Source organism: Scyliorhinus torazame, chromosome 10 (genome assembly GCF_047496885.1).
Source record: "Scyliorhinus torazame isolate Kashiwa2021f chromosome 10, sScyTor2.1, whole genome shotgun sequence".
Taxonomy (NCBI): Eukaryota; Metazoa; Chordata; class Chondrichthyes; order Carcharhiniformes; family Scyliorhinidae; genus Scyliorhinus; species Scyliorhinus torazame.
Window position 1 is genome coordinate 102,576,141 of NC_092716.1, and position 14,542 is coordinate 102,590,682.

The 14,542-nt window shown below is 44.3% G+C and overlaps 1 protein-coding gene across 2 annotated transcripts in view; it reads left to right on the forward strand.

Annotated features, from left to right (window-relative positions):
• The window catches only part of gins3 (GINS complex subunit 3), a 59,107-nt gene that overhangs the window by 7,805 nt on the left and 36,760 nt on the right, over positions 1–14,542 (forward strand). For both annotated transcript variants that reach the window (XM_072518532.1, XM_072518530.1), the window contains exon 2: positions 13,080–13,313. In XM_072518532.1, coding sequence (XP_072374633.1) covers positions 13,080–13,313 — 234 coding nt within the window. The remainder of the gene's footprint in view (positions 1–13,079; positions 13,314–14,542) is intronic.

Sequence of the window (14,542 nt, forward strand, 5' to 3'; positions counted from 1 at the left end):
ATGATGTAGATGTGGGAAATGCTGTTCCGATCAAACAACATCCATATAGACTTAACCCTTTAAAAGTGGCACAGGTTAACAAAGAGATTGAGAGTATGCTTAAAAATGGCATAATTGAGGTGGGTTGCAGCCAATGGAGTTCGCCCATAGTGATGATGCCTAAACCAGACGGTACCCAACGGTTGTGTGTGGACTATAGAAAGGTTAATGCAGTTACAAGAACGGACTCTTATCCTGTCCCACGTTTGGAGGATTGCATTGAGAAAGTGGGCTTTTATTTCCAAATTGGATTTACTTAAAGGTTACTGGCAGGTACCTTTATCCGAAAGGACGAAGGAGATTTCAGCTTGTGTGACTCCAGATGGTATATACCAATTCAAAGTTATGCCATTTGGCATGAAAAACGCCCCAGCCACATTTCAACGGTTAACTAACTCAGTCGTTTCAGGATTACCCAATTGTGCGGTTTACATCGACGATCTGGTAATTTTCAGCCAGACATGGACAGAACTTTTAAAACATCTGATGGAGTTATTCGATTGACTTCAGGAGGCGGGTTTGGTGATGAACCAAGAGTGAATTTGGAAAAGCCCAAATCACTTTCCTTGAGTTTTCGATACCCTCGAGACAAAGGGAAATAATGCGATTTCTTGGCATGAGTGGATTTGATCGAACATTTGTGCAAAAGCTTTGTAGCTTGATTGCTTCACTGATGGACTTGCTGAAGAAATGTCGAAAATTTCAATGGACAGCGGAGTTTCAACAGGCATTTGACTGCCTGAAAGCTGTGGTAACCGATGCTCCTGTGTTGGAGAATTTCAAGGGACTCTGTGATCAGATTGAACTAAAGTATCTGACTTTAAAGAGAAATGCCGAGGCATAGAGAAATGGAAGGATCGTGCAGAGACCATCTTGTTCAAGGAGACTGTTAATCAAGAAGAATTTCAGTTGGAGGAAGACAAACAAAAAAAAAAGGACTATATTATTATACCTGTTTGCGTGTGTTGTTTTTTGAAACAAACAAGTGTATTTACTGTGTGCATTTCTTAAAGGATAGTGCAAAGGTGAAAAATGAAACCATCTTGAAGTTGATGGTTTATTTTTCTTTCTTGGAGGGATCATGTGAGAGTACCTTGAAGAAATGGGTGCTTAAGAAGTGTACCTTTAAGAAATGGAGCTGCTCATGTTACTGGAGTGATGTCAGAGTGTGGGTGGAGCTGAGCTCTACTTCTGCTTTTTAGTTTCAGTTTGTGAAAAAGCTGCATCTGAAGTCTGCCATCCAAAGACTATCTATGGATCATTTGGTGAAATCAGAATTCTAAACGGTCTCATTATTGAATGTAAACCTAATGTGCTCCTGTTTGAAGGTTTGTTTAAGTCATTTGGATGTTAAAAGAACAGCATACAGATTACTTAATGTTGTATTCTTTGGGGGGTGTATTTGAATTAATGGTTGCTAAGATATTCATTGTTTGTTTTAAAAAGGTTAACTTGAGTTCATAGAATAAACATTGTTTTGTTTTAAAAAATACTCGTCCATTTCTGCTGTACCATACCTGTAGAGTGAGCCGTGTGCTCCCCATACCACATTCTATTAATAGTTATGGGCCAGGTGAACTCCATAATACACTTTGGGATTCTCTAACCCCTGCCCCATAACAAAATTGGCAAGTCATGCTGCAGCTGTATAGAACCTTAGTTAGGCCACACTTTAGTGTTCAATTCTGGTTGCCACACTACCAGAAGGATGTGGAGGCTTTAGAGAGGGTGCATAAGAGATCTACCAGAATGTTGCCTGGTATGGAGGGCATTAGCTATGAGGAGAGGTTGAATAACCCCGATTTGTTCTCACTGGAACAACGGAGGTTGAGAGGCGACCTGATAGAGGTCAACAAAATTATGAGTGGCATAGACAAAGTGGATAGTCAGAGGCTTTTTCCCAGGGTAGAGGGGTCAATTACTAGCTGGCATAGGTTTTAAGGTGCGAGGGGCAAGGTTTAGAGGAGATGTACAAGGCAAGTTTTTTTTACACCGAGGGAAGTTGGTGTCTGGAACTCGCTGCCGCAGGAGGTGGTGGAAGCAGGGACGATAGTGACGTTTATGGGGCATCTTGACAAGTACATGAATAGGATGGGAATAAAGATTATAGTCTACAAGGCACGTAGAGACGGGGAAGAGAGGGGGGGCAGCACGGTAGCCTTGTGGATAGCACAATTGCTTCACAGCTCCAGGGTCCCAGGTTCGATTCTGGCTTGAGTCACTGTCTGTGCGGAGTCTGCACATCCTCCCCGTGTGTGCGTGGGTTTCCTCCGGGTGCTCCGGTTTCCTCCCACAGTCCAAAGATGTGCGGGTTAGGTGGATTGGCCATGATAAATTGCCCTTAGTGTCCAAAATTGCCCGTGGGGTTACTGGGTTATGGGGATAGGGTGGCGGTGTTGACCTTGGGTAGGGTGCTCTTTCCAAGAACCGGTGCAGACTCGATGGGCTGAATGGCCTCCTTCTGCTCTGTAAATTCTATGAGAGGGTGGCCAGGCAACAACTGATCAACTCCATTCTGGTGGTCGACAGAAACAAGGCCCCTACCGTGGAGCTTCTGGCGGAGAGGAAAAAGCTATAGGTGGACTTTAACTTGCCAGCCACCAGGAAAACCGTGCACAAACTCCGTCAGACACAGGGGACCTTCTCCGTATTTGTAGAAAAAGATAGCCGCCTACTAGCTCACCAGCTGAAAAAGCAGGCAGCCAGGAGAGAAAAAGGTCAGGTGAGGAACAGCAGAGGCAGGCTGGTAACGAAGCAAAAAGAGGTCCAACCGAGCGTTCGAGACCTTTTACCTAGAGCAGTACACCTCCGAACCTCCCGATGGGGACGTGGGGATGAAACGGTTCCTTGATGGACTGGACATGCCAGTCATAGGGGACGATAGATGGGGGGAGCTGTAGCACCAATAGGACTGGGAGAAATGGTGATTATCCGCTCCATGCAGACGAGAAGACGCCGCAACCCAATGTGTTCTCGGCGGACTTCAATAAGAAATTCGCACCAGCCCTGGCCCCACACCTACGGGACATGTTTGCAGATTCGCTAGCGAGGGGCACCCTGCCTCCTACACTAATAGAGGCCACAATATCGCAGATACCCAGAAAGGACAAGGACCCGACGGAATGCAGATCATACAGACCCATTTCGCTACTCCATGTAGACGCCAAGATACTCTCTCAAGTCCTGGCCAAGCCATTGGAGAACTGCATACCAGAGGTGGTCGCAGAGGACCAGACTGGCTTTGTCAAGGGTAAGCAGCTAAATGCGAACATGAGGCAGCTGCTGAATGCAATAAAGACTCCACCTGGGGAGAGCACCACACACCGAAGGGGTCAACGACTTTGGCGTGGAACGATCCACTTTTCGATTAAAGCTTCCCTAAAATCAACAACTGGTGCGTGGCGATGTCCGGAATAGCCGCCAGCATGCTCGTCATAAAAGCAACATAATCCCAATTAGGAGCATATGCGTTAGCCAAAACCACCAACCTACCCTCCAGCGACCCCGTATCTATAACGTATGTACCCCCCCAATCTGCCAACACCTTCTCCATCTGGAACTGAACTCTCATTGATCAATATTGCTGCTACCCCCACCCCCGGTCTACTATCAAAGCCTAGGTGAAACACCTGGCTTACCCAACCCTTACAGAGACTTACGCGGTCCTTCACTCGTAAGTGGGTCTCCTGCAACAGCACCACTTCGGCCCTCGTGCTCTTCAAATGAGGAAAAACTCTTGTCCCCACACATTCCACGTTGCCATTTGAATCGCGGGTCTCTCATCCCTCCCATTCCTTCCCCCTCAAATCAGCCATTTCCACCGTGAGGGATGCTTCCCTCCCCCATCAAACTTTTAAAACCTGGGTCCATTCAAGATGGCACCCAGCGCCACCCAACGGATGGGACAAAGAACAACCCCAAGTCACCGTCGGCCAACTTCCCTCCTCTCCCCCCACCCCCATCCCAGAAATCCCTAGCAACTTCCTCTTGAAACAGCACCTCTCTCCATTATCCCCAACCCCCCCACTATTCACACCTCCGAGGCACACCCAAACCTGCCTGAACGGGTTCAGCGATTGCAGTTTGCTAGCGAGGTAGCCTCCGCCCAGAATTCTCTGCCCCCAAGTGAGCAACAAAGAAACCCCCCCCCCCCCCCCATCCAAACCATCCATCTCGAAGTATTGGAACACCCCCACCTCCACTCCATCCCAAAACTGCTACTCCCCTCCCAGCATCCATATGCCCTCACTAGCCCATTAAAACTCAGGAGGCGAGAAGCAACCAAAACATAAATGGCAAACCCCAAATATAATTTCAATACAATTTCAATTTAACCATGACTATGTACAAAGTAAATAGATGGCACCAAAAACTTAAACAAAAGAAAACACACATCCTGTTACAACAATGTCCCTCAACCAACCCATCCCAACCACAGCAACACCGTTCCTGTTCCAATCCCAAGTTCTTCAGCCATCACGAACGCCACCGCCTCCTCTGCCATCTCCAAAGAAATTATCCCTGGCGTTATGCGTGACCCTCGGCTTGCCTGGTAGATCACCCAAAATCCCATTCCACTCTTATAAAGCGCTCACTTCGACCTGTTAAATGCCATGCGCCTTCCCGCCTCACTTCTAATAATAATAATCTTTATTAGTGTCACAAGTAGGCTTACATTAACGCTGCAATGAAGTTACTGTGAAAGTCTCCTAGTCGCCACTCTACGGCGCCTGTTTGGGTACACTGAGGGAGAATTCAGAATGTCCAATTCACCTAAGAAGCGTGTCTTTCGGGACTTGTGGGAGGAAACCAGAGCACCCGGAGGAAACCCACGCAGATACGGGGAGAATGTGCAGACTCTGCACAGACAGTGACCCAAGCCAGGAATCTAACTCTGGTGCCTGGAGCTGTGAAGCAACAGTGCTAACCACCATGCTGCTGTACCACCGATACTAGATTCTGTTTGGCCCATCTCAAGACCTTCTCCTCAGACTATCATTACACTTGGTGGCTCGCTCACTCTCTCTCTCTCTCTCTCTCTCTCTCTCTCTCTCTCTCTTCCCCACCCCCTGCAGCTTTATGTACATTGTCAAAAAAAACAGTCTGCTTCGAGCCGTTCGCTCCCTCAGGCAGCCCCACGATCCTATGGTTCTGCCGTCGCAGCCTAATCTCCAGGCTCTTATTTCTATCCTCCACCTTCAGCAGCATAATCTCCAGGCCCTTATTTCTATCCTCCACTGTCGTCTTTTAAAATTTTTCCTACTTCAAGACTGTGAAGAAAACAACTTTACAACTCTGTTTCGAAATAAATAACTTTGTCTTTATTGACCAAAGTCTGCATGCAGATGGCTACAGGTTAGAGAGAGAGAGAGCTGTTAAGGTAAACCTGCTCATTCTTTCTCAAGCTCGCAAAGACATGGAGAAAACGTTCAATATTTATACAAAAGCTGTATCATTTTACAAAAACAGACCTTGTTCAAAATTGTCAATACAGTCATAACTTCTGATCAAACATGTTGTCATGGAAAGACCCTGACTCGGCTTATTTGCAGTATTTTGTCTTTAGAGGATTTAAGACGTGGTCCTATTTTGTTTTTCACCTCTGCCCTCATGATGCCTTGACGCAGATGGACCTAGGTCATGAGGAGGTTGTTATTAGGACATTCCTAGATCGTGGCTTTGTTATCAGGTTTTACTAAGGTCAGGCACTATTTTCCCTCTTCTGGCCTTGTCTGATACAATTACGTAGATTCTTAGCTTTGTCTAGTTTGTCAGGGTCTGATCTTGGCACTTAGCTGACACAGCTGTCTTACACTTGGTTATATAAGTTGGCTATTTTTCCCATCATGCTATTGCTGAGTTTGTACACTTTCACACCACCTTCAGCAGCACTGCTTCCACCAAGGCGAGATTGTTGCTGTGCCACGATCACGTTTCCTCAATCCCCTTCAACACCTTACCACGCTCCCGCACCATCTCCGACGTTCTTCCAAGAGCCTCCTTTATTGGGGCCAGCGTGTCCTTCATCGACTGCTTAAAAGTCTCCCATCATCTCCCTCTCTTGTCCTTCGAAATGTTTGGCCAATTGCCATTCAAATTCACCGCCATCACCTCAGCCAACGTATCTGCCGTAATAGTCGTGGCCCCACCTTGCGAACCTGCTCTGACACCTTCCCTCCCAACAAACACTGCACTGTCGTCTATTCTGCCGGCGGGCTAGAGTTCGCTTCTTTCTTCACAATATTCTTTGTTTGGTTTTTGGACATTGTTTAATAACCATGTCTGAACTGGGATGAACAAATTCTCCCCGAACACAGGGTGAAAAGGATCAAAAACTGAGGACTCTAGCGGGAGCTACCCAACGTGCGACCTCCTACAACATGTCGCCACCAGAAGTTTGATTTTCTGACCGCAGGTTGCCGAGCCTGCTGGGTGTCGTTTTCCAGCCAGGTTGGTGATGGGACAGACTATTTTTAGAGCAATTTTCTAGCTCTTTTTTTCCCGTGCAGGGTGAGCAGTGTGGAACCTGACGTAACTGCAGAAAAGTTATCCTGTTCCTGTTCTAAGAGTGAGACGACTGAATCAATCTCCCCCACCTACATTCCAGTTTGAAGCTAGGGACTTTCAGAACTCGTGGTCCTGTTGCAGTGACGTCTCACCAATGGCTCGAGGATTTGTCTGTATGGAGGATGTGTTAGTTTCCGCAACATAGAAGCCTGGTGCTGGACATCTTAAAACGTGGGTATACAATTGCACATCAGCAGACACATAGTCCTTGACTAAGAGGTTCAGCCCAGTTCCAGTGGCAAGGGAACCTCAACGACTGGGGATCTCCCTATTGCTGCAGCCTTCACCCATCATCGTAGCTGTTGATACCAAAAGAGTATCTTCCACCTGATCCACCATTGAGGACTTGTTTTGGATTGTGCTTTGTCTGGTTCCTTCCCTCCGACCTTACCGTCATGAGTGACCCTGCTTAAGACTCTCGACGGCATTATTCTCGGGACTAATGGAACGTCCGCGCCTCTCCACCATGGCAAGATGGCAATCCAAGGAAAGGATCGAAGAAAGTATTCTGGTTTTGAAACATGGGTTTAAGAAAGTACGAAATTTCACCTTTATAAGGACATTATTGTACTTTTAAAAAAATTACATTCCTCGCAATAGATCTGCAAACTGACAAGTATGATTACATACGAATTAGGAGCAGCGGTAAGCCATTCAGTCCTGTAGCCTGCTCTGCCATTTGATAAGACCATGGCAGACCTGAATGTGGTCTGAATTCATTTTTTTACAATTTGGAGTATCCAATTATTTTTTTCCCAATTAAGGGGCAATTTAGCGTGGCCGATCCACCTACCCTGCACATCTTTTGGGTTGTGGGGGTGAGACCCATGCAGATACTGGGAGAATGCAAACGTCACGCGACAGTGAACCAGGGCCGGGATCGAACCTGGGACCTTGGCACCGTGAGGCAGCAGTGCTAACCATTATGCCATCACGCCCCCCTGGCCTGAATTCCACTTTCTTGTTTGCCCCCCATTTGCGCATCAAGAATCTGTCTTACTCAACCTTGAATATATTCAGTTATCTAGTCTCCATTGCTCTCTGAGGAAGGAGATTCCGCAGGCTAATGACCTTCTGAGAGATTTTTCCTCCGCTTTGTCCTAAATGAGAGACCGTTGAGTTTTAAACTGTGAACCCCCAGTCTTGTTCGTAAGTGGAAACATCTACCCTATCAAGAACCCCAAGGATCTTGCATGTTTCAATAAGATCATCTTTCATTCTTCTAAACTCCAATGAGTATAGATCCAACCTGTTCAATCTTTCTTCATAAGACAGCACCTTCATCCCAGGAATCAATTGAGTGAACCTTCTCTGCAGTGCTAATGCAATTTTATCTTCCTTAAGTAGCGAGTGTATAGTAGTCCAGATGTGATCTCACTAAGGGCCTGTGGAGCTGCAGCAAAAAATCCTTAATTTTTAAATTTAATTTCCTGCAATAAACACAACTCCATTTATCTTCCTAATCACTAGCTGTACCTGTCGACTAATGTTTTGGGGCTGGGGTTGGTTTAGCACAGGGGACTACATAGCTGGCTTGTAATGCAGAACAATGCCAGCAGCGTGGGTTCAATTCCCGTACCGGCCTTCCCGAACAAGTGCCGGAATGTGGCGGCTAGGGGCTTTTCACAGTAATTTCATTGAAGCCTACTTGCGATATAATAAGCTATTAGTATTATTATTATTATTATTATTACATTTTTTATGATATTTACCAGAACATTCAGGTTCCTGTTTACTGAGTTCTGCAGTTTCCATTGAAATAATATGCTGTTTTTCCATTCCTGCCAAAGTGGGGAAAATTCACATTTCCCACATTATACTTAATGTACCAGATTTTTGCCCAATCACTTAACCTGCCTATAATCCTCTGGTAGACTTTTTATTTTCCTACCTACCTTTGTTTCATCTTCAAATGTAGCTACTCTATATTCAATCCCTTCATCAAAGTCATTGATATGGATGATAAACAGTTACGGTCCTAGCACTGGTGGCAGCACGGTGGCGCAGTGGTTAGCACTGCTGCCTCACGGCGTTGAGGTTCCAAGTTCGAACGCAGCTCTGTGTTACTGTCCGTGTCACATTCTCCCCGTGTTTGCGTGGGTTTTTGCCTCCACAATCCAAGGGTGTGCAGTGTAGGTGGATTGGCCATGTTAAATTGTCCCTTAATTAGAAAAAATGAGTTGGGTACTCAAAATTTATACAAAAGAAAAAAAAAGGTCCTAGCACTGATCTCGGTGGCACCTGTTTGTTGCATCCAAAAAATACCTTTTTATCCTCATTCTCTGCTTCCTGTTTGTTAAATAATTCTTTATTCATACTAATATGTTATCCTCTGCACCCTGTTCTGTAATTTTGTGGATTAACCTTTGGTGTTGCACCTTAAACACCTCGCTGAAATCCAAGTACGTTTGCAATTGCCCACAAATTTTTTCATAGGTTTTTGCTATGGAACTTGTGGCAATTAGAAATCCAAAATATCATGGTGCCCTCTATAGGGTTTCTAGTGAATAAGACGGGCAACTGTGTTTTCTTAAACAATCATATTCAAGATATGTCACTGAGGTGCAGAGTTTGAACCAAATCATGTACAGAAATGAAATAGTTAAAAAAGTGACCTTTCATGATCACCAGATATCTAAATGTGCTTTACAGCCAATAAAGTACACCTGAGAGCGGCACAGTAGCGCAGTGGTTAGCACCGCTGCCTCAAGGTGCAGGGTACCCGGGTTTGATCCCGGCCCCAGGTCACTGTCCGTGTAAAATTTGCACATTCTCCCCATGTCTGCGTAGGTCTCACCCCCACAACCCAGAGATGCGCAGGGTAGATGAATTGGCCATGCCCGAATTGCCCCTTAATTGGGAAAAAAAATAATTGGGTACTTTTAAATTTATTTTAAAAATACATCTGAAATACTGTCACTGTGTTGTAATGTAGAAAACATGACAGCAAATTTGCACACAGCAAGCTCCCACAAACCTAAATGTGATAGCATACATATTTGGAGCAGGAGTAGGCTATTTGACCACTCAGGCCTGCTCCACCATTTAATAAGATCGTCACTGATCTGATTGTGGCCCCAGTGGTTAGCACTGCTGCCTCACAGCACCAGGGACCCAGATTCAATTCCAGCCTTTGGTGACTGTCAGCGTAGAGTTTGAACTTCCCATGTCTGTGTGGGTTTCCTCCAGGTTCTTTGGTTTCCTCCCACAGCCCAAAGGTGTGCAGCGTGAGTTTCCTCCGGGTGCTGTGGGTTCTTCAGTCCAAAGATGTGCAGGTTAGGTGAAATGGCCATGATAAAATTGTCCCTAAGTGTCCAGGTTCATCCAGGGATGTTTGGTTCAATATGGTTAGGGTGGCGGAGTGAGCCTGGATAGGGTGCTCTTTCGGAGGGTTGGTGCAGACTTGTTGGGCCAAATAGCCTCCTTCTGCGCTAGGGATTCTATGAGCTCCACATTCTGCCAACTCCTGATAACCTTTGACTCCCTTGTTAGTCTAGAATCAATGTACCTCTGCCTTAAATATATTTAATGACCTAACTCAAGCATTCTCTGGGAAAGATCGCTCAACCCTCTGAGAGGAAATATTTATTTTCATCTCCGTCTTAAATGGGATACCCTTATTTTTAAACTGGTCCCTTGCTCTAGTCTCTCCCACAAGGGGAAATATCCTTTCTTCATCCACCCTGTCAAGTCCCCTCAGGATCTTGTATGTTTTAGTAAGATCCCCTCTTGTCTAAACTGCTCAGTTTGTCCAACCTTTCCTCATAAGATAAACTACCCATTCCAGTTATCCAATGAGTGAACGTTTTCTGACCAGCTTCCAGTGCATTTATCCTTCCTTAAATAGGAGAACAAAACTGTACACAATATTCCAAATGTGGTCTCACCAACACCCTGTACAACTGTAATAAAATATCCTTAGTTTTATATTCCGTTATAAATTACAACATTCCATTTGGCTTCCCAATCACCTTGCATACTAACTTTGTGTTTCATGGACCAGGACACCCAGATTTCTCTAAAGAGTTCTGCAATCTCTCCAGATAATCTGTTTTCGTGACATTAATTGAGGGATAAATATTGGTTAAGACGGGGATCTTTTACATCCACCTGAGAGGGCAGAAAAGGTCTCTCCTCTGATTGTGCAGCACTTCCTCCCTACTTTACTGTGGAGTGATGTTTGTACTCAAGTCCTGGAGTGGGATCTGAACCCCCCAAACCTAAACTCAGACAACAGTGCCACCCACTGAGCCACAGAAATTTATGGCATTTATTGCTGTCAAGTGCAACGCAGTCCACATGGAATGACTAGTTGAGAGGGCATGAAAAATGGGATAACGAGCAATAGAAAATTACATTTTTTTTAAATTCGCCAATAATAATTAAAATCTTAACGAATTAACTCCTTTTCAGTGCCAGAGAATTTGCTTGATAGTTATTACGACTTATCTCACTGTTTACAATGCGTTTAACTGACTAAATGACTCTGACCATCTGTGGATTCCTTGCAACGGTTTGGTTTGCAGTCCTTGTATTTTACAAGGCATTGATGACCACTGTCTACTGAACCTGGGTCAAATCTGTTGTACTACATAGTGGAAAGGCATGGTTGCAATTGGTAACATTAAAATGTATGACAAAATGATAAACTAATTTCACAGTAACTTAATTCCCTGCTATTTCTCTTCCAGGAATGCCTTCCTTGAAGAAGAACTCCTCTCTGACAGGATATCTGTTTTTCTCTTTTAGCATGTTCATTTCACTCTTGGTGTTTAACCAAGTGTTTATTCAGTCCCTAATGGCACCATTTAACAGCCCCTTTGTCTTATGTCCATGACATCTTTGTCAGTCTTTCCTTAACTCTGACCTACCACTGACTTTCCATTCTGCCCCACCCCTCTCCAAGAATATAATTCATCACATTTATATCCCTCTTCTTTAGCAGGGTCAGTTGGACTCAAAACATTAACTATGCTTCTCTCCTCACAGATGCTGCCAGACCTGCTGAGTTTATCCAACATTTTCTGTTTTTGTTATAGTCCATAAGTGCCTTTGCCACTTTTGGAGACTGCATGCAATCAAGAACAGAGCTTATTAGTGGAGGCAACTTATGTTCTAGGTGATGGTGACTGAGCAGCTCAGCTTACCAGAGCAGTCTGGAAAATGGTGACATTAATATCCGACTTCCTGCCTGTGCGTTTAGTGAATCGGGAAGGTGCAATGGCAGACCCACTTTCACAAATGTTGGCATCAAAGTATTTGCACATACTTATCCTTGTAATATTTCAACTGTTTAAGAAATTACTTCTATTAAGTAAAAAGATAATTTTTGCAGCACATGAGCCCTAACTGGCAGTACAGAATTGCTTTCTGCAGTGCTTGTGCAATTGTGACAGATGTGCCAAAAATTAAAATGGGGGCTTCTCTATTTTAACAGAAAATTCTCTATTTTCTGCATCTATTTTCAGTTTTATGTAATATGAAAGCTTTTGGTATTGAGTTTTCTTTTAAATAATTTTTGTCACAAATGGATTTGTAGCTTTAAACTACAGCTTGGAACCCCTGAGAAACTTTGGCTTTGATTTGGGAAGTTACAGGTTCAAGCCTCACTCCAGAGACATGAGCATGTAACCTAGGCAGACACTTCAATGCTGCCCTGTCAGAGACCTCGTCAATCAGGTGAGCATTTAAACCAGTGAATGGATGGAAATCATTTACTGCAATAATTGAAGAGCAGTTGAGTTGTAGCGTTCTGGACAACATTTGTCCCTGAATTCAACATGACTAAAATGGATTGTTCGGTCAATGATCTAATTTCTGCCTGATGGACAAATTTGTATCACATTTACCTACCTTGCAACAATGGCTTTATTTCTAAAGTGCTTTGGATCGTATATGATTGGTTGGTAACATGCTCTCCTCCGAGCCACAAGCTTCTGGTTCAAGTCTCATTTTAGGGCTCGGTCGCAAAAATAAGACTGGCACGCCAGTCCACTGAGGGACTGCTGCACTGTTGGTGGTAAGCCATCTTCTCCGCTGAGACGCTAAACCAATGTCCTGTCTGTTGCCTGGATAGATGTAAAAGGCCCCATTACACTATTTTGAAGAGCCGTGGAATTATCGCTGATGTTCTGGCCAATATTTATCCCTCAAGCAACATCAGGAAAAACAGATTTATGTGGGCAATATCACATTGCTCTTTGTGGAGCTTTGCTGTGCGCAAAGTGGGTGCCGTTTTGCCTGCTTAATACCTGTGACTACAATTCAAAAGTACTTATTTGGCTGTAAAGTGTTTTGAGGCATCCAGTGGTCATGGAAAACACTATATAAGAAACCAGTCTTTCCCCCCTTTGTTCCTTTTTTGTGTTCGACAAATGATAGGAAATGAAGATTCCATGTTTCCATGAATTGCTAGCTGCTCTGTTTTTTTTATTGTGAGCTGAATTTTTATTTAATTGTTTTGTTCTGAATAGGGTACTAAGATGGAACTCCCACTTTGGTTGGGAAAAGGGTTGTGTGACCCCAAACGCCGCATTCTCTCTGCTGGCACTCCAAAAGTGTACAAGGGTGGCTGGCGGACAATATTCAGTGCTGATGCGAAGGTAGTGGACCTGCACAAAATGGGGCCATATTATTATGGTTTTGGAACACAGCTGCTGCATTTCAATAATCCAGAGAACACCGAGATTGCTCAGACCATCTTACAGGTGAATTGTCCCAATTTACTGCATTTCAGAGTGCCATTCTTTATTTAACGTTTTGTCGGAAAACAAAATACTGTTGATGTTGGGTATTTAAAGGAAAAATGGGAAGCACTGGAAATATCCAGCAACCAGGCAGCATCTATGGAGAGAGAAACAGAGTTAAATGTTCAGGCTGATGACCTTTTGTTAAAATTGGCAAAAGTTGTTTTTATTCAATTATGCAATGTGTGCATTGCTGGCAAGGCCAGCATTTATTGCCCTTGAGAAAATGATGGTGAGCTAGCTTGAACTGCTACAATCTGGGTAGGTACACCCACAGTGATGTTGGGGAGGGAGTTCCAGGATTTTGATCCCGTAATACTGAAGGAGCATAATAATCTTTATTAGTGTCACAAGTAAGTCTTACATTAACATTGCAATAAGTTACTGTGAACATCCCCTGGTCGCTACACTGCGGCACCTGTTCAGATACACTGAGGGAGAATTCAGAATGTCCAAGTTACCTAACAGCACGTCTTTCGGGACTTGTGGGAGGAAACCGGAGCACCCGGAAGAAACCCATGCAGACACTGGGAGAGCAATAGTGCTAAGCACTGTGCTACCATATCAGTAAGTCCCAAGTTAGGATGTTGTGTGACATGGATGGGAACTTCCAGACGGTAAAAAGTTCCTGTGCCCCTGCTGCTCTTGCTCTTCTAGGTGTTTAGAGTTGGTGGGATTGGAAGGTGCTGGTGAAGGAGCCTTGGTGAGTTGCTGCAGAACAGTTGCTGTCAAAAGGAATGTCAGTACAAGAAAGAAAGAAGGGATGACAATGGGGTAAGTAAAGAAAAAAAAGATGGGGCAAGAAGACGTATAAATTGGAACAGCAGAAGCATTTTCTGCATCTGATGTCCTGAAAAATGTGATCAGTAGCTATTACCAGTTTCATTAACACCCTTTATGCTTTGCACCATCATCTCTTTCATCATGAAATTGTTCCTGCTTTCCTGCTCATTGTAGGTCTTCCCTTTTGTTCTTATTCAGAACACTCCGTTTCCCTACCTTTTTCTGTTTCGTCGTGAACTTTTGCCAGTTCTGATGGAAGGTCATCGACTTGTCATGTTAATTCATTTTTTCTCCCCCCATTGATGCTGCCTACCTTGTTGGGTATTTCCATCATATTTTGTTTACTTGGATATGAGTGTTATGGAATGGGATTGGCATTCCATTGATGTTACTTTGTATGGATTCAA